The sequence below is a fragment of the Myxine glutinosa genome, chromosome 5 (genome assembly GCF_964187855.1).
Source record: "Myxine glutinosa chromosome 5, kmMyxGlut1.1, whole genome shotgun sequence".
Classification (NCBI taxonomy): domain Eukaryota; kingdom Metazoa; phylum Chordata; class Myxini; order Myxiniformes; family Myxinidae; genus Myxine; species Myxine glutinosa.
In genome coordinates, this window is record NC_136265.1 from 81629251 (window position 1) to 81657241 (window position 27991).

General features: G+C 42.3%; 1 protein-coding gene across 1 annotated transcript; it reads right to left on the reverse strand.

The window, feature by feature from the left end:
- Positions 1-1243: 1243 nt before the first annotated feature.
- On the reverse strand, positions 1244-21993 carry LOC137428500 (uncharacterized). Its single transcript, XM_078777084.1, has 6 exons — positions 21597-21993; positions 17186-17248; positions 16748-16810; positions 15813-15956; positions 1342-1485; positions 1244-1251 (listed from the first exon to the last, which is right to left on the reverse strand). Exons 1-6 carry the CDS (start codon positions 21991-21993, stop codon positions 1244-1246), a joined length of 819 nt encoding a protein of 272 aa, XP_078633210.1.
- Positions 21994-27991: the final 5998 nt, after the last annotated feature.

The window sequence follows — 27991 nt, forward strand, 5'->3', positions numbered from 1 at the left end:
TCCAAGGTCTCCTGTTATCTTCCTCAGAAAGTGATTCCAGATGCATCATTTTTCAGTCGAATACGATGAAGGAGGGACAATAAATTGAAAGAAAGAGAAGGTACAAGACCAAACTTTCACCAACCTATCCTCAGCAAGGGTAGATTTTGTGCCTCAACTAATGATTTTCCAAACTTTGGCCTCGACAACTCATGTGGAAAATGCATCCACTTACTTTCAGTCATCAGTAAGGTCATGGCATCCATCATGCATCTGCAGCTTGCTGGAGTACTGCTCTCCTATCTGGGCTGGCACACCTGCATTACACCTTGCTCAGCTTGAGGCCGTGGAAACCATGACGTCTAAGATTATTGGAATGACACCCAATGAAGCAGAGGTTATGGGCCTATCACTTACCCATCACAGACAGGTCTTTGGTCTCTTTTCTTCTACCATCTCATTTCTGGCCTTCCATCCTCTGTGCTTTCCAGGACAGTAACACCCTCGCCACGCCACACACAAAAATGCAGGCACAGAGCTCGCACTGACAGACCAACACGAAAACCATGGCATTCCCTGTTCAAACTGCACACAGACCTCACTTTGGAAATTAACTGGAATTATTGAATTAACTGGAAATGGAATTCACTGGATCTCCCCATCTTGTCTACCGCTCCCAATGTTATATGTTTTATGTGTCGGTTTGTCTTTCTGTGTGATGAATGTTCGCTCTTTCACGAGCCTCGATCTTGTATACAAAAAAAAACAAAAAAAAAAACTCTTCTCACCTCTAACGACTACTCAGTTATCGTTCCGTCACACGCCCAGACAACCCGATGTTGATCTGGCCCACCACGAGAAAAAGGTTGCAGATCACTGGACTAAAGGGCTTCAAAACATATTGGATTATCGAACCAGTCTTGCATCTGCGTAGGATGGACAAGGACATTGTCTCCAAGGAGCAAAGCTTTGTTGGTGAGATAGTTCTTCTCGGTGTCATTTTCCATGAAGCTGGGGAAGGCTTGAAGTGGAGAGGGGATTGGCATTCTCTCGAGCAGGGCTTAAACCCATGTCATCACAAAAGTTTCTTTTTCAACAATGTGTATTGTGTTAATGTGCATCAGGAAGAGGATAATTGGTTTGCGTCATTCATTGTTACAAATTATTTCCGCAGATCTCATGGGATTTGAGTTGGACATGTGACTCAAAAAAGTTCACTGTCTCGTTGACATAAAAACAGCCCACGTATGGAAACGCTTTGAATCTACAATTCTACAAGGATTGGAAATAAATAATTTATTCGGGAAAATAAACCAAACAGGTAAACATAATGTGATATCTTCTCTGTGCAACTCGGCTTACCTTCGAGCAGCTGATCAGCTTTGCTCGTGTCTGCCGGAGGAGAATCACATGGTTCCTGCTTTATATGCTCAGAGCACAAAGCATCCTGAGAGGTTTGAAGAGAGTTACTCTGGAAGGGTTCCATCTTCACCGGAGGAGCTTCATCTGGAAACCACGTGACATTGTGTTGCATGAACAAAAGGGATAAACGAGTGAATCCAATGAAAAAAAAAAAAGAGAAGAGTTTTGCAAGTTAATTTGGTCAAAACCCAAGCGAGCATTGTCACAAAAATAAATGTCTCATCCTCAATCCATTTATCATCTGACAAGTTCAAAATAGAATTCTCATTTAACTCACGACTTTGTTATCTCAATTTAACATTGACAAATGAAAAAGGAGGGAAAAAATCTCATAAACAAGTCGAGCTACAAAGCACACTGCCCCATGCCAAATAAATAAATGAAAAATCACTCATAGAGTGACACTTGGCAAAACAGTACAAAGTAGAATGCCACTCAGTAGGGAATACTTTTGACCTCAAAAATAATTTGTGGCTGAATTCAGTGACCTGATATGCAAATCGTCTTCAAGGTTTAGGTTAATCTGAGAAAATTGACAATTTTAGAAATTTGGCCTATGTTGAACTTTTGGCCTATGTTGACCTCAAAAATAGTTGGTTGAATTCATTGATCAGAAATGCAAATCCTCTTGAAATTTCAAGTCAATCGGATGAAAATTGAGGATTTTAGAGATTTGTAAAATGTGGTTGACCTTTGGCCTTTGTTGACCTTTTGACCTTTTGACCTCAAAAATATATAGTATTTTGTCGGACCACAAACTCTATAATTTGGTAATGTTTCGTGAAGATCGGTTTAAAATTGTGACCTGTAAGCAAGTATAAGTGAGCGGACAGACAAACAAACAAACATACAATATGAAAAATCACTCATAGGGCGACACTTGGCAAAAGAGAACAAAGCAGAATGGCACTCAGTAGAGCATCCTTTTGACCTCTTATATAATTGGTGGTTGAATTCAGTTAGCTGACATGAAAATCCAATTTAAATTTCAAGTCAATCGGAAGAAAATTGAGGCATTTAAAAATTTGAAAAAAGTGGTTGACCTTTTGCCTATTATGACCTTTTGGCCTATGCTGATCTAAAAAATAGTTGTTGGTTGAATTCAGTTCACTGATATGTAAATCCTATTCTAATTTCAAGTCAATCGAATGAAAATTGAGGATTTTAAAAATTTGAAATTGTTGTTGACCTTTGACCAATTGTGATCCCAAAAATAGTTGGTGGTTGAATTTAGTTTGCGGATATGTAAATCCCATTCAAATTTCAAGTGAATCGGATGAAAATTGAGGATTTTAGAAATTCGAAATTGTTGTTGCCCTTTGGCCGATGTTGATCTTTTGGCCTATGCTGATCTCAAAAATAGTTCGTGGTTGAATTCAGTTCGCTGATATGTAAAACCTTTTCAAATTTCAAGTCAATCGGATGAAAATTGAGGATTTTAGAAATTTGAAAAAGGTGGTTGACCTTTGGCCTACATTTACCTTTTGACCTACGCTGATCTCAAAAATAGTTGGTGGTTGAATTCAGTGAGCTGATATGAAAATCCTATTCAAATTTCAAGTCAATCGAATGAAAATTGAGGATTTTAGAAATTTGAAATTGTTGTTGACCTTTGACCTAGGTTGACGTTTTGGCCTATGCTGATCTCAAAAATAGTTGGTGTTTGAGTTTAGTTAGCTGATATGAAAATCCTATTTAAATTTCAAGTCAATCGGATGAAAATTAAGGATTTTAGAAACTTGAAAAAAACGTGGTTGACCTTTGGCCGATGTTGAACTCAAAAATAGTTGGTGGTTGAATTGAGTTCGCCGATATGTAAATCCTTTTCAAATTTCAAGTCAATCGGATGAAAATTGAGGATTTTAGAAATTAGAAAAAGGAGGTTGACCTTTGGCCTACGTTGACCTTTTTGCCAACACTGATCTCAAAAATAGTTGGTGGTTGAATTCAGTAAGCCGATATGTAAATCCTATTCAAATTTCAAGTCAATCGGATGAAAATTGAAGATTTTAGAAATTTGAAAAAAGTGGTTGACCTTTGGCCTATGTTGACCTTTTTACTTTTTGACCCCAAACATATACAGGATTTTGTTGGACCACGAACTCTACCATTTGGTAAAGTTTCATGAAGATCGGTTTAAAATTGTGACCTGTAGGCAAGAAAAGTGAGCGGATAGACAAACAAACACACAAACAAACCGGAGTGATCAACATACTTGCAAAAAAAAAATTTTTTTTTGCCAAGTCATGAAAAATCGCTCGTAGAGCGACACTTGGCAAAAGAGAACAAAGCAGAATGGCACTCAGTGGAGCATCCTTTTGACCTCATATAATTGGTGGTTGAATTCAGTTAGATGACATGAAAATCCTATTCAAATTTCAAGTCAATCGGATGAAAATTTAGGTTTTAGAAATTTGAAATTGTTGTTGACCTTTGACCGATGGTGATCTTAAAAATAGTTGGTAGTTGAATTCAGTTTGCTGATATGTAAATCCCATTCAAATTCCAAGTGAATTGGGTGAAAATTGAGGATTTTAGGAATTCAAAAAAAAGTGGTTCACCTTTGGCCTATGTTGAGCTTTTGGCCTGTGCTGATCTCAAAGATAGTTGGTGGTTGAATTCTGTTGGCCGATATGTAAATCCTATTCAAATCTCAAGTCAATTGGATGAAAATTGAGCATTTTAGAAATTTGAAAAAAGTGGTTGACCTTTGGCAGATGTTGACCTTTTGACCATTTGACCTCAAAAATATATAGGATTTTGTCGGACCACGAACTCTACCATTTGGTGAAGTTTCGTGAAGATCGGTTTAAAATTGTGACCTGTAGGCAAGTATAAGTGAGCGTACAGACAAACATGAAAAATCGGTCAGAGACCGAGGACTTGCCGGATTGTACTTTTTTATCGGCCATTTTGGACAAATATGGTGGCAGAACCACGTGACCGATGATGTCATCATTATTTGTTTTCTATACTAATTTATTCCTTCGATGATGCTCAAGAAATTTAATCATGATCGGATGAAGTTTTGCACTTGTCGAATTATGACGTCAAAATGGAGGCACCTATGACATCATCATTAACATACTTTATTCCCCATGGAAAGTTCTTTACAATGAGCCATGTCTCAATTTTTTCTATTCAGCACTTTCGGAGATATAGAGGTGCAAAGTGTTTCCGTTTTTCCAAGATGGCGGCCGAACCATGTGACTGATGACATCATCAATTGGGCACAGTCTATTCCAGGGCAAGACAAATACGTGTGCAAAGTTTGGCGATTCTACGTGCAACGGTGTAGACGAAGTGCTGCAAACAGAGACAGACAGACACAGACAAACAGATGAAAAATCGGTCAGAGACAAAGGACTTGCCGGAATGTACTTTTTTATCGGCCATTTAGGACAAATATGACGGCTGAACCACGTGACCGATAACGTCATCATGAACATATTTTATTCCCCATGGAGAGTTCTTTACAATGAGCCACGTCTCAATTTTTTCTATTCAGCACTTTCGGAGATACAGAGGTGCTAAGTTTTTCGGTTTTTCCAAGATAGCGGGTGAACCAGGGAAGTTTGTCATAATCAAGTCTAGAAGAGAAGATACTCCATTGGCTGAGATCCGGGTCGGGAAATTGACAGATTGTGTCAATCCCAGTGAGTCACAGAAGTCCTTTGCTGAGGTGCCATGACTGGTGAGAGAGGAACCCACACCCAACCAGGTGGCATGATGACAGTTGAAGTCACCACATATGAGGAAGAGAGAGTTGGGATGAGTGGATAGAAGTTGGTCCATGTTGTCAGACAGTGAAATGTAGATGGAGTCATCACTGTTTGGGGGATGGTACAGAACACATATGAACAAAAGGTGGGAGCGGAGAGGAAGCCGTAGACAGAGGTACTCCTGGGGGTGAGGAGGAGAGAGGGCAGTGCAAGGAGAGTGAGGAAGAGAGTTTTTGATAAAGATAGCCACCCCACCACCAGGCCGAGGCTCGCAATGTTGCAGGTTGTCCATCTTGCAGGTTATCCATCTTGCAGATTAATCAATAAATCAAAAATATCATTGATAGCCATATCACTTGGTCACTGTCATGTCCAAATAATAGCTTCCAAGCTCAAAAGGTGCCTGAGATATTGGCCAAATGAGAAAGAAAATAAATAAGTGATTAATAATGAAAAAAAAAAATAGTAATCATTCAAAAATTAAATTATTAATCAATTCGGTCACAGAACACATAAACCACCATCATTTCATCAGAATCTGTAACTTAATTTTATTTTTTTTAGTAATTAATCGAATAATTAAATAATTAATCGATTAATTGATTAATTGCTCAATCAATAAATCAAAAATATCCTTGACAAGTACAGATACATTCAAAGTACACCGCCCCCATGCCAAATAATTAAATATCCTACAGAGCGGCATTGCCGGGGTGCCTCAGGCGCCCGGCAATACCGCAGTGCAGCTCATTGAGGCTGCATTGGGAGGGAGAGGTGTACACTAATTGATTGATTCATTGTATAATTAAAATCAATAAAAGATTATCACAAAATATTTTCATAATCAATTGGCTAATAGCATACCTAAACCACTAGTGCTTCATCCGAAGATGTATCTTTTAGAAATTTAATTAAATAAGTCATTTATAAAAAATTAAATAATTAATTGATTACTCAATAAATAATTAATCGATTAATCAATAAATAATTAATAGATGAAATGATTAATCAATAAATCAAAAATATCCTTGATAGCCACATCACTTGGTCACTCATGTCCAAATATTAGCTTCCCAGCTCAAAAGGTGCCTGAGATATTGGCCAAATGAGAAAGAAAATAAATAAATGATTAATAATGAAAAAAAAAAAATCATAAAAAAATTAAATTATTAATCAATTTGGTCAGAGAACAAATAGACTACCACTATTTCATCAGAATCTGTAACTTTAAAAAAAAAAATTTTTTTGTCATTAGTCGAATAATTAAATAGTTAATCGATTAATTGATTAATTAATAAATCAAAAATATCCTTTGCAGCACAATCACCTGGTCATTGGCGTGTCCAAATATCAGCTTCCTAACTCAAAAGGTGCCTGAGTTAATGGTACGAAGAGAAAGGAAATTTAATTAATTAAATAAGTACTTAATTAATCGCTAATAATTAAATAACTCCTCAATTTATTGATTCATCAAAAAAAAAAAATACCGTTTTTGACAAAGGACTTGCTCACTATTGTGCCGAAATTTCAGCTTCCTAGCTCAAAGGATGGCTGAGATATCGCCCGGACAAACAAACAAGAAAGAAAACAAGAAAGAAAACAAGAAACCAGAGTGAAAACTGAGTCCTCTCTTTCAGCGTGCGTCACTGCCGAGCCCCCTTTGGTGCCCGGCAATGACGATTTGCAATGCCTGGAGATGGCATAGGAAAGGAGCGGTGTACAACAAGTACACACACATTCAAAGTACACCGCCCCATGCCAAATAATTAAATATGCTGCAGCGCAGCATTGCCGGGGCGCCTCTGGCACCCGGCAATACCGCAGTGCAGCTCATTGAGGCTGCATTGGGAGGGAGAGGTGTACACTAATTGATTGATTAATTGTATAATTAAAATCAATAAAAGATTATCACAAAATATTTTCATAATCAATTGGCTAATCGCATAACTAAACCACTAGTGCTTCATCCGAAGATGTATCTTTTAGAAATTTAATTAAATAAGTCATTTATAAAAAAATTAATAATTAATTGATTACTCAATAAATAATTAATCGATTAATCAATAAATAATTAATAGATGAAATGATTAATCAATAAATCAAAAATATCCTTGATAGCCACATCACTTGGTCACTCATGTCCAAATACTAGCTTCCCAGCTCAAAAGGTGCCTGAGATATTGGCCAAATGAGAAAGAAAATAAATAAATGATTAATAATGAAAATAAATAAATAATAATCATAAAAAAATTAAATTATTAATCAATTTGGTCAGAGAACACATAAACTACTACTATTTCATAAGAATCTGTAACTTAAAAAAAAAATTTTTTTTTATCATTAATCGAATAATTAAATAATTAATCGATTAATTGATTAATTAATAAATCAAAAATATCCTTTGCAGCCAAATCACCTATTCATTGGCATGTCCAAATATCAGCTTCCTAACTCTAAAGGTGCCTGAGTTAATGGTCAGAAGAGAAAGGAAATTTGATTAATTAAATAAGTACTTAATTAATCGCTAATAATTAAATAACTCCTCAATTTATTGATTGATCAAAAAAAAAAAAAACGTTTTTGACAAAGGACTTGCTCACTATTGTGCCGAAATTTCAGCTTCCTAGCTCAAAGGATGGCTGAGATATCGTCCGGACAAACAAACAAGAAAGCAAGAAAACAAGAAAGCAAGAAAACAAACAACCAGAGTGAAAACTGAGTACTCTCTTTCAGCGCGCGTCACTGCCGAGCCCCCTTCGGTGCCCGGCAATGACGATTTGCAATGCCTGGAGATGGCATAGGAAAGGAGCGGTGTACAATAGCTGCATCACTTGGTCACTCATGTCCAAATATTAGCTTCTGAGCTCAAAAGGTGCCCGAGATATTGGCCAAATGAGAAAGAAAATAAATAAATGATTAATAATGAAAATAAATAAATAATAATCATTAAAAAATTAAATTATTAATCAATTCGGTCATAGAACACATAAACCACCATCATTTCATCAGAATCTGTAACTTAAAAAAAAACATTTTTTTAGTCATTAATCGAATAATTAAATAATTAATCGATTAATTGATTAATTGATTAATTAATAACTCAAAAATAGACTTTGCAGCCAAATCACCTGGTCATTGGCATGTCCAAATATCAGCTTCCTAACTCAAAAGGTGCCTGAGTTAATGGTCAGAAGAGAAAGGAAATTTGATTAAATAAATAAGTACTTAATTAATCGCTAATAATTAAATAACTCCTCAATTAATTGATTAATCAAAAAACAAAAAATACCATTTTTGACAAAGGACTTGCTCACTATTGTGCCAAAATTTCAGCTTCCTAGCTCAAAGGATGGCTGAGATATCGCCCGGACAAACAAACAAACAAACAAACAAACAAGAAAGAAAGAAAGAAAACAAACAAACAACCAACCAGAGTGAAAACTGAGTACTCCCTTTCAGCGTGCGTCACTGCCGAGCCCCCTTCGGTGCCCAGCAATGACGATTTGCAATGCCTGGAGATGGCATAGGAAAGGTGCGGTGTACAACAACCAGAGTGAAAACTGAGTACTCCCTTTCAGCGTGCGTCACTGCCGAGCCCCCTTCGGTGCCCGGCAATGACGATTTGCAATGCCTGGAGATGGCATAGGAAAGGTGCGGTGTACAACAAACAACCAGAGTGAAAACTGAGTACTCCCTTTCAGCGTGCGTCACTGCTGAGCCCCCTACGGTGCCCAGCAATGACGATTTGCAATGCCTGGAGATGGCATAGGAAAGGTGCGGTGTACAATATCCTACAGCGCGGCATTGCCGGGGCGCCTCTGGCGCCCGGCAATACCACAGTGCAGCTCATAAAGGCTGCATTGGTAGGGAGAGGTGTACACTAATTGATTGATTAATTGTATAATTAAAATCAATAAAAGATTATCACAAAATATTTTCTTAATTAAATGGCTAATCGCATAACTAAACCACGAGTGCTTCATCCGAAGATGTATCTTTTATAAATTTAATTAAATAACTCATTAATAAAAAATTTAATAACTAATTGATTAATCAATAAATAATTCATCGATTAATCAATAAATAATTAATCGATTAAATGATTAATCAATAAATCAAAAATATCCTTGATAGCCAAATCACTTGGTCACTGTCATGTCCAAATATTAGCTTCCCAGCTCAAAAGGTGGCTGAGATATTGGCCAAATGAGAAAGAAAATAAATAAATGATTAATAATGAAAATAAATAAATAATAATCATAAAAAATTAAATTATTAATCAATTTGGTCAGAGAACACATAAACTACCACTATTTCATCAGAATGTGTAACTTAAAAAAAAAAAACGTTTTTGTCATTAATCGAATAATTAAATAATTAATCGATTAATTGATTAATTAATAAATCAAAAATATCCTTTGCAGCCAAATCACCTTGTCATTGGCATGTCCAAATATCAGCTTCTTAACTCAAAAGGTGCCTGAGTTAATGGTCAGAAGAGAAAGGAAATTTGATTAATTAAATAAGTACTTAATTAATCGATAATAATTAAATAACTCCTCAATTTATTGATTAATCAAAAAACAAAAAATTCAGTTTTTGACAAAGGACTTGCTCACTGTTGTCCCGAAATTTCAGGTTCCTATCTCAAAGGATGGCTGAGATATCGCCCGGACAAACAAACAAACAAACAAACAAACAAACAAACAAACAAGAAAGCAAGAAAACAAACAACCAGAGTGAAAACTGAGTACTCTCTTTCAGCGTGCGTCACTGCCGAGCCCCCTTCGGTGCCCAGCAATGACGATTTGCAATGCCTGGAGATGGCATAGGAAAGGAGCGGTGTACAATATCAATGAAGTCAGCGGTTATTGTGGAATCAGTGGAGTCCATGTGGATATTGGAATCACCGAGGAGGAGGGTTGAGGGGGAGAAGGAACAGAGCTGGGTCAGAAAGTAAGAGAAGTCAGACAGGAATGATGGGTGTGGTTTGGGAGGGCGGTAGACAACTGCCATGACTGACTGTGTGTAACCAGAAAGTTTAAAAGCCAGGTGTTCAAATGATGGAGCAGATGAGATGGAGATGAGGCTGGTCTTGATGTCCTGTCGGTGTATTACAGCAATTCCACCACCTCGGCCCTCCGAGCGTGGTTTATTGATGTATGAGTAACCATTGGGTGTAGTGAGGTTGAGTGAGAGGTCGTCCAGAGGTTGTTGCCAGGTTTCATTCAGACAGAGAAAGTCCAGTTTATTGTCCAGAATTAAGTCGTTCAAGATGTGGCTTTTATTGTTGAGGGACCGGGTATTGAGCAGAGTAAGCTTCATATTGCTTTGTATGGTGCGGATGGACTCAGGTGATTTTGCCAGGGCTTGCAGACAGGGGGCGCGTTCGTGTATATTGCTGTGATGACGTAAGACGGGTGATAGTGCGCTCAGCTGACCAGAGTGAGGGGATGGAGTGACCTGTCTGGGAGTAAACAAACTTGCGACCGGAGCCTCTATGGATGTATCTGGGTCGTCGTAGGAGTCCGTGGTTTTTGATGACAGAGATGCATGGCGGAGTGGAGTGGTTGTTGAGTTGAAGAAGCCTAGCGGCAGAGTACCTCAGTGCCATGCCATGCAGGAGCGAAGGGGCACAGAGCCCGGAGAGGTCAGCCGGCAGCCGCAGGCTGGCTGACCAAAGCGCCAGGCACAACAGGCTGGTCCAGAGCACGACACGTGAGGAGGGTCGAGGAATGAAGATGAGCAGCCCGAGGACCAATAGAGAGCCGAGGACAAGCAAGCCGAGGAGCCGAGGAGGCAGCCGGGCAACAGCCAGCGAGTGTCCTGCAGCTCGACGACCGCAGCAGTGGCCAACAGGGAGCCAGCCTGCCGTCCAGGCAACCCACAGGAGAGCAACCCAAGAAACAAAAGGCAGGACGGGTGCGAGATGCCCGGGAGCGGGCAGGAGGCAACGGCGGAAGAGCCGGACAGGTGAAGCCGGGAGGATCAAGCAGAGAGCAGACCCATCGGCCAAAAAGCCGCCAAGAGTACTAGAAAAGCAGATTCCGTACCTTTCGATTCCGTATTCCGTACCATCAAAAGCAGATTCCGTTATCCAGCCAGAGAACGCGCGGCACGTGCGCCTTCCGTTGGAGAACAAACAGCACCAGCGTCCCCATACGCGACGCCATGGCGGCATCCACAATCCACAAATCAAAGTCCACAATCCACAAAGTCCACAGTCCACAAATCCAATCCAATCCACAATCAACAAAAGGCAGGACAGGTGTGAGATGTCAGGTCAGAAAAGTAGAAGCAGACCCTGTCCATCCATCCAGTCGGAGAAGCGGCGAACATGCAGCGCCAGCGTCCTCTCGCAACTGCACCCGGAAGTCAACATAGCACAATGATTGCTCGTAATTTTCTCAAAGTCTGTGTCCGTTTCAAAACCCTTGAAATCGTTCACATATCTCTTCACGACTTTTTTTTTTCCACACTCCGTTCATACATTGCTTTGTGACATCATCGCACGCCCAAGCAATGTTCTTGATGCAGTGGTACATGTTATATTCTTTCCAAAACTCCTTCAGTGTCTTCTCGTCATCCTCCGTTGCAGAAATAGCCATTGCAAAGGTCCTCCTAAGATAGTAGGACTTGAAAGATGCAATAGCTCCTTGATCCATAGGCTGAATCAAAGAGGTGGTATTCGGTGGCAGGAAAACCACTTTGATGTTGGGGTGGAGGTCACCAATGAAGTTGGGATGACTTGGAGCATTGTCCAAAATCAACAAAATTTTGAACACTACCCCTTCTTCTATGCAGTATCTTTTGAGGTCACCAGCATAGCAGTTGAGAAGGGCATCCTGGAACAATGCTTGCGTCATCCATGACTTTTGGTTGGCTCTATAATACACTGGCAACACATTGTTGCGGTTTTGAGTTTGTAAAGTGAATCTAATAAAGGTTAAAATTTGCCCAAAATAGTTAGTCACACAAGCAACATGTAGCCTCGCGATAGTATAGTTATGTCTTAGGATTTGTGAGCTTCGTTCCTTTCCATTGTTAGTTCTGCGTTGAGTAAGAGCCAGGAGAATAAAGGCCCTACTGCCACCGATCATCCAACGTCCGTAGCCTCAATCCTTTTTGCACTAAACGTTTGTTCATTATTGGGCGAGTTAACACAAGGCAGGCTAGGAGGACCGGGGCGGAGTCGAGGGCGAAGCGGCAGCAGCGCTGACGGTAAGCACGAGCCGCCAATCAGGGCTCAGAGGTAGTGACGGCGGCGTTGCGTCACAGGGCGTGGTGAGAAGGGTGGAGAGTGTTCCAGAAGGTTCGGGGGCGTAGCTACAAGACCCGCTGCGCAAAGCCCTCGACAGGACTTGAAGCAGAGGAGTTGCACGAAAGGACTCGCAGGACTAGCGCTGGAGAACTCGAGAGGACTCACGTGCACGAAGCAGTAAAGGACTTGAAGCAGAGGACTTGCACGGGGGGACTTGCATGAGGACTCGCGTGGAAAAGGACTCGCAGGACTGGCGCGCACACGAGAGTAAGGAAGGACTTGCTGCGAGAGAGAGGACTAGCGCTGGAGAACCCAAGAGGACTCGCATGCACGCAGCAGTAAGGACTGCACTTGAAGCAGAGGACTTGCATGAGGACTTGCTGTGAGAGAGAAGGACCAGCGGTGAAGGGCTTGCACGAGAACTCGCGCGCACTAACCAGCTCAGAGGATCGAGAAAGAGGAGTTGGCAACGTGTGACAACTGTACAGATACGCGGGCGCAGCCAGACGCGCATAAGCCGATATACAGTGCATTTGAGACGCGCGAGTGAGAACGGCTGAGTAATCGCCAGCCACACTAAAAGTCCCGCCCTTTGCCGTTCCACCCCATCATCTGCCTTGTTTGGGAGACGCGCTACGGGTTCCTGCCATTGCCTGCCACCATCTTTGCGGGACGTGACGGGGCCGTGGAGAGCCGGACGTGGACCGTCTCTGGACGACCACGTCGACGCGTTGGGGAACATCTACCCATCTGCAATTCCCTGTGTGAGCGTGAGACGGGCATGTTGTCTGGATATAGGTTAAGACTGTCTAAGGCCACTCTGTGTCTCTCCATCCCTGAACATTGTATATACATGTGGGAATAATTAAAACCTTTGTTCTTCCTTTCTTCCATTCAACCGTTTCTGTGGTTTCTTCGATTGGCTAAGCGTGGCACGAATAGGATCGCTCAAATCGGGTTCCACTAATTAAAACTGCACGGACCACGTGGTACTCAATCCGCTCGGCATACGCAAACCACAGGTGGTTCGTGCGAGGCTTGCTACCTCATTTCCGTGGCGGCACGGGTACTTAGGTACGAGCGAGAATTGGTCCCGAAACCCGACTTCGCGCTCGCCGGGGAAGGGTGTTTCAAGTCTCGGTTCCGCCAAGCCCAGCAAAGACAAGGGGATAATCCCCCCTTGATAAAGGGGAGAAGGGCGGCGTAGAACTGCAACAATATGTTTGTTGATATTTTTAAAAGCCCTAGGGTTCTCGCTCTGCCACACCACAAAAGGTTTCAAATTGAATCCGGCAAAACTCCTCCCCCCCACCCCCCAACATCACAGTCACGCGGTCCTTGAATACCTTAAAGCCTGGAATCGACTTGGCCTCCTTGTGTATGAATGACCTTTCGGGCATCCTCTTCTAATACAAGGAGGTTTCATCCATATTAAATATTTGCTGGGGCAAATATCCTCCCTCGCCGACAAGCTTGTCCAAGGTATCGATGAATTCCGCTGCTGCTGTAGAATCCGCATTCACCGACTCGCCGCTGACTTTCACGTCATGAAGCCTATCGCATTGTTTGAAGCACTTGAACCAGCCAGAGCTTGCGGAAAACTCTGTCGTAGGCGGCTCCTGCTTGTTGCTTCAACATCTCGAACAAACTTTTTGCTTTGGCCGTGATGGTTAGCGTGCTGAGTGGGACTCGCTTTTGAGTCTGGTCTTCAATCTAGGTCATCAGCATCTTTTCCATATTCGATATCGGCCCCTCTCGAAACTTGGTCAATCTTGTTGCCTTCATTGAAGCCGATCCTTTTACCGCTTGAAGAATCTTCTCTTTGTTTCTCATTATCGTCGTGATTGTAGAGTGGGACCTGCCGAAACCACGTGCGATATCATTCACAGATTTGCCGCCCTCATGCTGTCTTATTATTTTCTGCTTCTCCTCCAAATCAATGCTCTTGCATTGTTTCTTACTGCTGCTACCACTAGGGCTGGTTGCGCAACGTTTGGGACCCATGATTAACTCATGATATGCGGGGATTACCGAGACTGGATGCTGATGATGCTGCGGCGCTGCCGACGATGCAAAACCAAGCATACACTGTTATACAGTTTGTAAACTTTTTATTTCGTAAGTACAACAACAACAACATATAACCAAAAAACATAAACCAGTAACATAGGCATATCATATATCTATCAAAACATGTTATGGATATACAGTATAGTTATGGGCCATGGACGTGTATGCGATCGGACGTTGTTCGGACGGACATAAAACGATGCATGACAGTAGTCAAATCTGCCATTGATCGTCGCCTCAAATTAACGATCGAATTGCTATCCGTGATTTTCCAGTCTTAACCAAAAGGAATCACGCAACAGTATTTTTGCGGGCACAAAATTTTTTTTCCCCATGAGACGCGAACATGAAACAGTTCTCAAACATATCCTCCACCAGCCATGCACAAAGCAACTGGACATGCAAAAAATATATCTTCCACGAGCTGTGAGCATGACCTGAATCTACATTCGCAGGTCTGTGCTTCGTGTTTTCATGGCTTTTCGCGGCCAATTAACAATATTTCAGCCATGCTACAAGCTTGCTTTGTGGGATGTCCCACCATTCACACTGCGACTATAGCTTTGTAGGGTATACCACCATTCACAATGAAAACATAGCTTCGTGGGATATTCCACCATTCACACTATGAACATAGCTTCGTGGGATATCCCACAATTCACACTGTGAACATAGAGTCTTGGGATATCGCACCAGCTGCTTAACATGTCATTCCTCGTGAGTTACTGTGCAGAATGAAAACACTCCACCGCATCTATCAGCTGTCCCTCTTTTCCCCATTGAAACAATGCCCCAACATTCATGGATTTCCCTCGGCGTTCACGGCCATTTCCCTCGGCGTTCACGGCCATTTCCCTCGGCGTTCGCGGCCATTTCCCTCGGCGTTCGCGGCCATTTCCCTCGGCGTTCGCGGCCATTTCCCTCGGCGTTCGCGGCCATTTCCCTCGGCGTTCGCGGCCATTTCCCTCGGCGTTCGCGGCCATTTACCTCGGCGTTCGCGGCCATTTCCCTCGGCGTTCGCGGCCATTTCCCTCGGCGTTCGCGGCCATTTCCCTCGGCGTTCGCGGCCATTTCCCTCGGCGTTTGGAGATTTTCCTCAACATTCGTGGGATTTTGCGTGAATCCAGAACCGCCGGGAACCTAACCCCCCTTTTTCCATTGAAACAATGCCCCTACATTTGCGGCATTTTTCCAGGAACAAATCCCCCGCGAATGTATTTTATGTGAAACGTGTATTTTAAATGAAATTGAAATTGACCTTTTATTCTGCAAAGTTCGAATCAAAATTATTTAAGTGTGAAAGAACAAACAAAACAAGTAAACAAAATGAGATGTGATGTATAGAGACCTGGTCTTACCTTCAATCAGCTGAACAGCTTTGCTCGGCTCTGTGGGTGGAGAATCACACAGTTCCTGCTTTACATGATTATAGCTCAAAGCATCTTGGGAAGTCTGAAGAAGGTTGTTTTGGAAAGTTTCTGATTTCACCATTTCAGCTTCACCTGCAAAACATGTGACAACAGTTCATTTCAATAAAAGAAGGGATAAACAAGCAAATCTAAACCAAAACAATCATTATAAGTAGTGGAGAGAAACGCACGGGGTCGACAACAGACAAACTAATTTTCCCACTTAACCAAAGAGGTCAACAAAGGAGGGGGTTAATGGAAAAAAACCTCATTAATATGAAAGGGCAGGATGGTCAGAAAATAGAGAAAGTGCATGATGAAATGACAATTTGGTGGTCTCGCAGCGTAACAGCTGGGTGCATTCCATCGTTTTGTAATAATTGTTCTGTGAACTCTTAATTGATGCCCAGGGATTATTATCTCCGCCTCACTATGCACCTTTGCTAAAAATCAAAGTCTCAAACATTTGCCACGGCCTGGTTAAACACGGGGTCACTTTTCACCATCACCCTTTTACTCCTCCTGCTTCTGCAGGTGATACCACCCCTCATACCCACTCTTACAACCAGACTAATTCTCACACATCTTTGCTTTGTTCAAGGATACCCAGCATTTTTTGATGCCTCTCATACTGCTTACCTCATCGTTTATCATTATATTGTGATGTGGAAGGGAGGGGAGGGGGAGAGGGGAAATCCCACAGCATGAATGTGGTAAGAATAGCATAGACAGTGTGTTTGAGTTAGATATAATTACTCTTGTATGAGGGATCTGGCAGGGCTACACTGTATGTAATATGTGTGCTGTCGGGGCAGTGCGTACAATGTACACGCACACATAAATGTCTGCAACAGGAACAAGCAGAATGTCCATTTGGTTCAGACCTTTCTCCTGAGACATTGGATCATCTTCAAACTCAGATTCCACCTTCACTTTCACAATCAAGTCTGAAAAAAAAAACATCCTGAAATGAATTAAAACAAACAAGAGGGAGAATTGATTTGCAATACATGTCCCCGACCAATCCTGATGAATGTTCTTGTTCCAAGCAAAAAAGGCAGAACTCCGTGACAAGTTGGCAAAAAAAACCCGAAACTCAAACGTGTTCTGTGCCTTATCATAATAAAGGCATGTACCAAGTTTCAGTTGGATATGTTAAAAGGTATGGATAAAAAAGTCCAGAAAAACACATGTGTGATGGACGGATTGACACACAGACAGACTGGAAGCATTTAGTCCCCTCTGGGCAGGTGACTAATAAACATTTTATCGTAGAGAATTATCAAATAGAGCTATAACATGAAGATTGTTGTCATCCAAACCTTTGCCGAGTGAGGAGTACTCGTCTGGAAACTCGGATTCCACCTTCACAGCCACAATAAAATCTGAAAATAAAACCTCGCACTCAAACCCAATTTTAAAGGAACATTTCAAACAAAACTCACAATACGTGTTTAAGAAGTGTTTGCTTTTCAATCTCCGATATATACTTATTTGAAACATGTTTAAAAAGTAAACCCAATGATCTGCCCCATTGGTCAATTCTTTCCAAAACGAGTAGTTCACATAATCTTTGAACTCCATTTACTCTTTGTACATTTGTAACACAAAACCCACCGATCGGTTCAAACAAAGACAAACAATAAAATACTGCAAGAAGACCTTTTCTACTCTCCACCTTACCTTCTGCTCATCTTACCTTCTCTTTTGCTTTGTCAGACCTCTTCACTGTTTCCCCTGGTGAAGCAAGGTTGCATATTGTCCTGCTATTTGGAATACCGTAGTTATAGATTTTCTTTGAAACAAACGGGAGCATGTAAAAAAGGGATTGAATGATCGAAGAACAACCTTGAAGATTTTGACTTTGCAGCTGATATTTCCTTGCGGAGTGCTTGAGATGCAAATGGAGGCAGACGCGCTGGGAAGCATTGTTGTAGTCGAGCCCACCTGGTCCGAGTCCGAGTTCAAGCTATCAGAGTCCGAGTCCTGTGCTGAAAGTGTGTTGTAACGTGGCAAAAAAGAGCTAACTTATTTGTGCTTATATATTATGTAAATGAAGACAAGAAAATATCAAAACCGACGAACAGTGTAGCTTGTGAGTTGCATCAAGATTTTATTCTACATTATGGACCTCTTGCTGTAATTTGGTCATTCTTTTTGGACTACAAATTTTATGATAGCATACGAATCTTGTCCAGAAAATATAAAAGTAAAGATTGGCATTTACACGTCAATGATCAAAGTTACGAAAGTCCAAAACAGCATCAAACAAACATAGCTCATATTATATGGTTGCTTTTCCCCTGACTTAATATGGGCTGCTATGTTTCCTTTACCCCTTATTATATAATCAATAAATGCTTTAATGGGATCGCAAGGAAGGCCTCTTAATTGTGTTTAAACTGCTGTCATTTAAAGCAAGCATAATTACTTTGCGCTCGAGAAGCGAAAAGCAAGGTTTGGCATTCGGTTGCGTACGTGTGGCATCCGTGCATACGTGTCTGCATTTTTAAAATTAATTTCCCTGCAAACGTTGGTCCAATTGACACGAACTTTTACCATGGGAGTGCCTTGGCCTGTCAAATTATTTTATTTATAATTATGACGTCATAGGTCACGTGGTATGGATGACGCCATCTTGAAAAAACGTTACAACTCCATATCTCCCAAACCGCTGAAAGGAAAAAATTGAAGTATGGCTCATTGTCAATGACTCTCTATGGGGAATAAGATATGTTAATGATGATGTCATCGGTGCCTTCATTATGATGTCATAATTTGACAAGTACAATGCTTGATCTGATGAGTATGAATTTTTTTTCTTTATCTGCAACTGTTCGTCTGATGGACACGAAATTTTCAGAATATGAACGGCTTCTCCTCTAGAATTTTTAAAAATGATAATTATGATGTCATAGGTCACGTGGTATGGGCGCCATCTTGGAAAAACCGAAAAACGTTGCACCTCCATATCTCCAAAACTGCTCTTTGGAAAAAATTGAAACGTGGCTCATTGCAAAGAACTCCATATGGGGAATAGCTGTTGTTAACGATGACGTCATTGGTGCCATAATTATGACATCATAATTCGACAGGGACAACACTTAGTCTGATCAGTTTGAAATTTATTGAGTGTGATCTATGCAACAATTATATGAGGGAATATTAATTTATGATGTCATTGCTCATGTGGTCTGGCAGCCATATTGGATGAAATTAAGAAAAAAACGTTTAAAAACAGAAGAGTTGGCTTGCACCAAGTTGATTGCGCAGAGTAAATTTGCTATGAATACTATCCAGCTTTGGTAATTGTTTTGCAATTTTTTTCAACTTTTCAAGGTGTTTCATGAACTCTGAAAGGTCTATCAATGTGAAATTCAACCAACAAACATATTTACATGTCCACTTGAAGTTGTGTACAAGAAAAACCACACGGCGGGGTGAGAGAGTTAGGTGAAGATGAGGCTAATGGTTCGTTGGATTTTATTTTTTTGTGTGTCCAGCATCTGCGTCTGGTTCCGAACAACCCGTACGCTAAATTTGGTTGACACGGATTTAATTTCTAGATCCGTTTATTTGTTAATTAATTATAAGTATTCTTAATAGTTAATTAACGATCTGTTAATTTCTTACAATTTTTTAAACCTCCAAACCCAAACATGCATACTCGTGCTAGCAAAATTAATGATGGCGGGGACTCGTTGAAACAAATGTCCCAACAACTGTATTTCATTTATTTTACATCGCACAAGTTCATGCGACCATTCCTTCTCAGACACATCCCCTGCACAGCGTGATGTCATTAAAAATGAGAATTCCATGTTGAAAAAAACCTTTTTCGAAAAAATAATAATAATGAAAAAGCAAAAACAAATAAACAAAACACATCGGGAACCTTTGTTTCAATTGTGAAATATATCTTATAAATTGTCTTTTCATTATTAATTTTTACGTGATCGACATGGAACCTGGAGCATTCTCAACTTAAAGTGACATCGCTTACTCAACAATCCTCTTGTAATTTACTGCAAAACAAAACAAACAGCGTAAAGTGAATGCTCCATCGCAAGGAAAGAAAGCGCACGATTAGATTAGATTCAGGAAAGTCTCGATACTTTAATACATCAATAAAGGATTGGCAGACTCAGTTTAACATGAAGAATTGTAAAGTGCTGAGGATGGGTTAGAATAATAAATACAGAGATTATATTATGGAAGGGGAAATCTTGGGATGTGTCACACAGAAGGGGATGTGGGTGAGATCTCTGTTCCTGTCATGACGTCCTCATCTTCACTCCCAATCCTCATTCCTCTAACCCCTCCCCCCCCCAACCAAATCTTTACTCCTGTAACCCCACCCAACCCCCCCCCCCGTCCCCGCCATCCTAACTCCTCTAACCCCCATCTCCAATCCATTACCCCTCCCCCTCCCCACCATCCTAACTCCTCTAACCCCCATCTTCAATCCATTATCCCTTCCCCCCCCATCCTAACTCTTCTAACCCCCATCTGCAAACCATTACCCCTCCCCCTCCCTGCCACCCTCACTCCTCTAACCCCCATCTCCAATCCATTAAACCCTCCCCCTCCCCGCCATCCTAACTCCTCCAACCCCCATCTCCAATCCATTACCCCTCCGCCTCCCCGCCATCCTAACTCCTCTAACCCCCATCTCCAATCCATTACCCCTCCCCCTCCCCCCCATCTCCAATCCATTACCCCTCCCCCTCCCCGCCATCCTAACTCCTCCAACCCCCATCTCCAATCCATTACCCCTCCCCCTCCCCGCCATCCTAACTCCTCTAACCCCCATCTCCAATCCATTACCCCTCCCCCCCATCTCCAATCCATTACCCCTCCCCCCCCCCCCCCCCCCATTCATCCTCATGAAATTAAGTCCTTTTGACGGATTTATTTTATTTAGTGTTGGTGTGCCACAGACATGAAGGGCCGAATATCCTCTAATTTCCTCATTAGTTAATTTGACTGATGGACTCCGATCTTACACCGTCCGAACTATCATCTTAATAAATTACAGGTTAATGTGCCTGATCCCATCATGGTCTTTTCTGCTAAATAAACCCAAGTCCTCCATTCATTTTGTCTATAACAGGGAGAAACGATCGAACTGCTCCTCAAAATCACGATCTTGTACGAGGGAACCCGATCAAAAGATCGACACGATCTTGTACGAGGGAACCCGATCAGAAGATCGACACGATCTTGTACGAGGGAACCCGATCAGAAGATCGACACGATCTTGTACGAGGGAAAACGATCAGGACATCGACACGATATTGTACGAGTGAACCCGATCAGCACATCGACACGATCTTGTACGAGGGAACCCGATCAGGACATCGACACGATATTGTACGAGGGAACCCGATCAGAAGATCGACACGATCTTGTACGAGGGAACCCGATCAGAAGATCGACACGATCTTGTACGAGGGAACCCGATCAGAAGATCGACACGATCATGTACGAGGGAACCCGATCAGAAGATCGACACGATCTTGTACGAGGGAACTGATCAGAAGATCGACACGATATTGTACGAAGGAACCCGATCAGGACATCGACACGAGATTGTACGAGGGGACCCGATCAGGACATCGACACGATATTGAACGACTGAACCCGATCCGTACATGGTGTGATTCCCACATAAACTATTAACGTACATAGCGCACAGCACGGACCCCGCACGGGAACAAGAACGTCACGTACCGGGTCCGAACTCCTTGTCCCCGGGAGATTTTCCCGGACCGAGCAGGTTCCTCCCATCAGAGATTCTCGTGGATCCCGGATGGTTCACCTTGTGTTTCTCACCTGAGAGATCTCGGTTCATCGGACACAGCTCGGTGTTTGTAACTTCGGGACAATTCATTCTGGTACAACAGAACCGAGGGACAGCGAAACAGGGGACCACGTGCTCTTCTTCCGTCACTGCATGTTCTTCTTCATTCAATCTGATGGAGTTTTCATCCCTTCTCGGATCTCCGTAGACCACGCCCCAACTCGAACTTGGATGCGTCCCGAGCACTAATCTGAGTAATCTCTGTACTAACCGGATCGGATGTTGCTCGGGCGGTTCTGAAACCACCCTAATTGTATCATCGGCCATTTTGTTTCCACCAAAAGATTGTCTTTGTCCTCGATTTTGGCTCCGGTCCGAATCCACATCCGAGGTACGCCCTCTTGTACATACGTATTTTATTTTTTACACAAGTGTCGAGGCTCATGGAAGAAATAGTCGACAAAAGGCAGCAGGTTCACAAACTACCAAACCCAAAGGGAGTGTGTGCTGTTGCGTTACAACGTCGACGATACGAAGTCGGAGAAGGAATTCCTGTGGTATTAATGGTGGAATTCCAGAGGCTCCTGCTGCTAAAATAAAAGGAAACACAGACGGGGATCTCTGACCAAAACCTAAATACAAACGGGACAAACGGCTTTCGTGTAGGTCTTCCATGGTGTGGCGATCATAAATACAGCAACTAATTACTAAATGCAACGCAATCACCGTGCTAAGTCTCACTGACGCTTTATTAAATCTCGCGAGAGTAAGAAAAAAAACATCAACAATAACAAAATAACCACAACAACCGGAAGCTGCCCAGGAAAATGATGGCCGCCGGTGCACTTCCGGTGGATTTTCGCTCTCGAGAGCTTGAAACAAGTTCAACAATGACCTTCCGGTTGCTGTCCTGTTGTACAAGTTTAAAAGATGGCCATTCGGACTATTTCGTCCACTTTCATACTCGTACCCGACTGCAAAGCCTCAATGAGCCACTGCGGCTTCCTCCACCAGAAGAAGTGAGCTTGCAGAAAGATCAGTGCCGACAGATCAAACGATAGCGCCGTTTCAACGGCAATATGTGACTGTCCTTAATCAAACTGAGCTTTCTTTCTTTATGTAAACCGCTAATACCGGTAGGTGCAGGACAACATGATAAATCAGACAAACCTACTGAGCATGGGAGCATGGGATTGAAGCCTAATTCGGCTTTTTAGGTCTACCACTAATGCCTTGGTCACAAATGCCTGCGTCGTGTTGGCGGCGGCCGTAAGTCCACAAAATTGCCACAACCGTGCGGTGGCCGCACGGTAGATAAGGTAGCCGTGAGGCGATCTCAAGGTTTTTTGCTCGTTGCAGGGGCTTACGATTTTTTAAATTTGACATTAAACTTTTTTTCAGAAATCGCTAGGCCGTAGGCCGCAACCCCACCGCATGTAGTATCGCAAGGTCTTGCGACCTCCGTGAGATGGCCGTACGATGTTCTAAATATCGTATGGCGGCTGTGCAGTGACTTTAGTGCTGCCGTACGATGGCCTAATGGCAACCGTGACAACCGCAACAAATGTGCGGCGCCTTGCGATTGCCTTGTGGTCGCCGTGAGGGCGCCTCGCGGTTCGCCTTGCGGTCTCCTCACGCATTTTGATTTCATGACTTTCACGATTGCCGTGCGGACCCCATAACATTTGTGAACACTGCTGCCGCAGCCCGCAAAGCCGTACGATTTGTAAAAATCCCATCTACAAACAGCAGACCGCAGAACCGTGCGGCGGCAGCATCATATGTGACTAAGGCATAAAGAAGAGAAAAATTTCGAAAATGCCCGAGTCGCGACTATTGTCATAAAGGGTGCACTAACCGGAGGTTACGTAGTTCCGCAGGCGCCTATTGAACTTTTTCGCAATTTTTGATGCATACTTCCGCATCTGCAAGATGGCGACCTCCATGGAACGATTTGGTGCATCAAAGCTTCGAAATTCTCATTGGATCCAGCAATCTGGCTTTTCAACAAAAGATTGTGAATCAAAAAAAGACGGTTGAAACAAACTCCTATTTAACTTTTTCGCATTTTTTATGCATACTTCCACATCCGCAAAATGACAGCCTCCATGGAGCGATTTGGTGCGTCAAAGCTTCGAAATTCTCAAAGGATCCTGCAAAATCTAGCTTTTCAACATAAATTGTGAATCAAAGAAAGACGGGTGAAACAAACTCCTATTGAACTTTTTCACAATTGTTTATGCCTACTTCCGCATCCGCAAGATGGCGGCCTCCATGGAGCGATTTGGTGCGTCAAAGCTTCGAAATTCTCAAAGGATTCTGCAAAAACATGGCTTTTCAACATAAGATTGTGAATCAAAAAAAGATGGGGGAACCAAACTCCTATTGAACCTTTTCGCAATTTTTTATGCATACTTCCACATCCGCAAGATGGCGGCCTCCATGGAGCGATTTGGTGTGTCAAAGCTTTGAAATTCTCAAAGGATCCTGCAAAACCTGGCTTTTCACCATAAGATTGTGAATCAAAAATAGACGGGTGAAACAAACTCCTATTGAACGTTTCCGCAATTTTTTCATACATACTTCAGCATCCGCCAGATGGCGGCCTCCATGGAGCGATTTGGTGCGTCAAAGCTTCGAAATTCTCAAAGGATCCTGCAAAACCTGGCTTTTCAACATAGGATTGTGAATCAAAAAAAGACGGGACAAACAAACTCCTATTGAACTTTTTCACAATTGTTTATGCAAACTTCCACATCCACAAGATGGCGGCCTCCATGGAGCTATTTGGTTCCTCAAAGCTTCGAAATTCTCAAAGGATCCTGCAAAACCTGACTTTTCAACATAAGATTGTGAATCAAAAAAAGACGGGTGAGACAAACTCCTATTGAACTTTTTCGCAATTTTTGATGCATACTTCCACATCCGCAAGATGGCAGCCTCCATGGAGCGATTTGATGCGTCAAAGCTTCAAAATTCTCAAAGGATCCTGCAAAATCTGGCTTTTCAACATAAGATTGTGAATCAAAAAAAGACGGGTGAAACAAACTCCGATTGAACTTATTCGCAATTTTTGATGCATTCTTCCGCATACGCAAGATGGCGGCCTCCATGGAGCGATTTGGTTCGTCAAAGCTTCGAAATTCTTAAAGGATCCTGCAAAATCTGGATTTTCAACATAAGATTGTGAATCAAAAAAAGACCGGTGAAACAAACTCCTTTTGAACTTTTTCACAATTTTTTATGCACACTTCCGCATCCGCAAGATGGCGGCCTCCATGGAGCGATTTGGTGTGTGAAAGCTTCCAAATTCTCAAAGGATCCTGCAAAATCTGGCTTTTCAACATAAATTGTAAATCAAAAAAAGACAGGTGAAACAAACTCCTGTTGAACTTTTTCGTAATTGTTTATGCCTACTTCCGCATCCGCAAGATGGCGGCCTCCATGGAGCGATTTGGTGCGTCAAAGCTTCGAAATTCTCAAACGACCCAGCAAAATCTGGATTTTCAACATAAGATTGTGAATCAAAAACACACCGGTGAAACAAACTCCTTTTGAACTTTTTCACAATTTTTTATGCATACTTCTGCATATGCAAGATGGCGGCCTCCATGGAGCGATTTGGTGTGTCAAAGCTTCGAAATTCGCAAAGGATCCAGCAAAATCTGGATTTTCAACATAAGATTGTGAATCAAAAAAAGAGGGGTGAAACAAACTCCTTTTGAACTTTTTCGCAATTTTTTATGCCTACTTCCGCATCCGCAAGATGGCGGCCTCCATGGAGCGATTTGGTTCGTCAAAGCTTCGAAATTCTCAAAGGATCCTGCAAAACCTGGCTTTTCAACATAAGATTGTGAATCAAAAAAAGACGGGTGAAACAAACTCCTTTTGAACTTTTTCGCAATTTTTTATGCAAACTTCCGCATCCGCAAGATGGCGGCCTGCATGGAGCGATTTGGTGTGTCAAAGCTTCGAAATTCGCAAAGGATCCTGCAAAACCTGGCTTTTCAACATAGGATGGTGAATCAAAAAACAGACGGGTGAAACAAACTCCTTTTGAACTTTTTCACAATTGTTTATGCATACTTCCACATCCGCAAGATGGCAGCCTCCATGGAGCTATTTGGTTCGTTAAAGCTTCAAAATTCTCAAAGGATCCTCCAAAACCTGGCTTTTCAACATAAGATTGTGAATCAAAAAAAGACGGGTGAGACAAACTCCGATTGAACTTTTTCGCAATTTTTGATGCATACTTCCACATCCGCAAGATGGCAGCCTCCATGGAGCGATTTGGTGCGTCAAAGCTTCAAAATTCTCAAAGGATCCTGCAAAATCTGGCTTTTCAACATAAGATTGTGAATCAAAAAAAGACGGGTGAAACAAATATCGATTGAACTTTTTCGCAATTTTTGATGCATTCTTCCGCATACGCAACATGGCGGCCCCCATGGAGCGATTTGGTTCATCAAAGCTTCGAAATTCTTGAAGGATCCTGCAAAATCTGGATTTTCAACATAAGATTGTGGGTCAAAAAAAGACGGGTGAAACAAACTCCTATTGAACGTTTTCGCAATTTTTCATGCATACTTCCGTATCCGCAAGATGGCGGCCTCCATGGAGCGATTTGGTGCGTCAAAGCTTCAAAATTCTCAAACGACCCAGCAAAATCTGGATTTTCAACATAAGATTGTGAATCAAAAAAAGACCGGTGAAACAAACTCCTTTTGAACTTTTTCGCAATTTTTTATGCATACTTCCGCATCCGCCAGATGGCAGCCTCCATGGAGCGATTTGGTGTGTCAAAGCTTCGAAATTCGCAAAGGATCCAGCAAAATCTGGATTTTCAACGTAAGATTGTGAATCAAAAAAAGACGGGTGAAACAAACTCCTTTTGAACTTTTTCGCAATTTTTTAGGCATACTTCCACATCCGCAAGATGGCGGCCTCCATGGAGTGATTTGGTGCTTCAAAGCTTCGAAATTCTCAAAGGATCCTGCAAAATCTGGCTTTTCAACATGAGATTGTGAATCAAAAAAAGACGGGTGAAACAAACTCCTATTGAACTTTTTTGCAATTTTTTATGCATACTTCCGCATCCGCAAGATGGCGGCCTCCATGGAGCGATTTGGCGCGTCAAAGCTTTAAAATTCTCAAAGGATCCTGTATAATCTGGCTTTTCATCATAAGATTGTGAATCAAAAAAAGACGGGTGAAACAAACTCCTCTTCAATCTCTTTGCTGAAGACTCCACTATCTGCCGCTCCATCCCTCATCCCTCAGATCGGCAGTCTGCAGCCTCCTCACTCTCTGCAGACCTGGACAAAATCACAGACTGGTCAAACAAGTGGAACATGTCTTTCATTCCTGACAAATCTCACACTCTTACTATGTCTCTCCGAAAAGACTGACTGAAAAACCCTCCCATCTACTTTCTCAACATTCCGCTCCGAGAAGTTCTGTCGCTCAAGCTTTTGGGTCTCACTATCTGCCATGATATTTCTTGGGAAAACCACATTTCCAAGCTGGCCTCCAAAGCCAGTCGTGCGAAGTCGTGCGACCAGGCATCCTCCGTCGTGCGAAGTCCTTTATGGGCACACCTGAGCTCCTCATCGCATACAAGGCTTTCATCCACAGCTCAATGGAATACTGTTCCCCCTCTGGACCGGTGCTCCTGCCTCTCACCTAGCTCAGCTTCATGCTGTTGAAACCAAAGCTTTCAGAATCATTGGAATCTCCTGCGATGAAGCTAACTCCGAGGACCTTTCCTTCACTGACCGCAGGCAGGTTGGGGGTCTTTCTGTCTTCTACCGACTCCTCTCCGGCATTGCTCCCCCAGCTCTCTCTGTGCTTTGTCCCCCTAATATTCCTACAAGTCGCACAAGATCTGCCAGCAACCCTCTTATGGTTGAACTGCCAAAATCTAGGCTCTCTGCTCACCTTCACTCTTTCATTCCCCTTTTCTCCTGCCTCTGGAACAAACTCCCCCACTCCCTTCAATCCCACTCCTCCCTCCAGGTCTTTAAAACAGCTGTTCACCACCATCTCTTATCTTCCCCCATCCAAAACCTTGATCTTTTCTACCCCCGCTAATTCACCCCAGATACACTTTATTTTGAAATTCCAACTTCTTTCCTGGAAGTCCTTGCAGTATTCATGTTTTATACCTCTCCCACCTCCCCTCAAGCCCTACCCCTCCCACATTTCTCTTGATGTCCCTGCTCTAAAATGTTGTGTTTGTGTCCTTCCCCCTCTCTCCCCATCTTGTCGACCGCTCCCCTTAGTTTGTGTTTTATGTGTCGGTTTGACTTTTTGTGTGATTAATGTT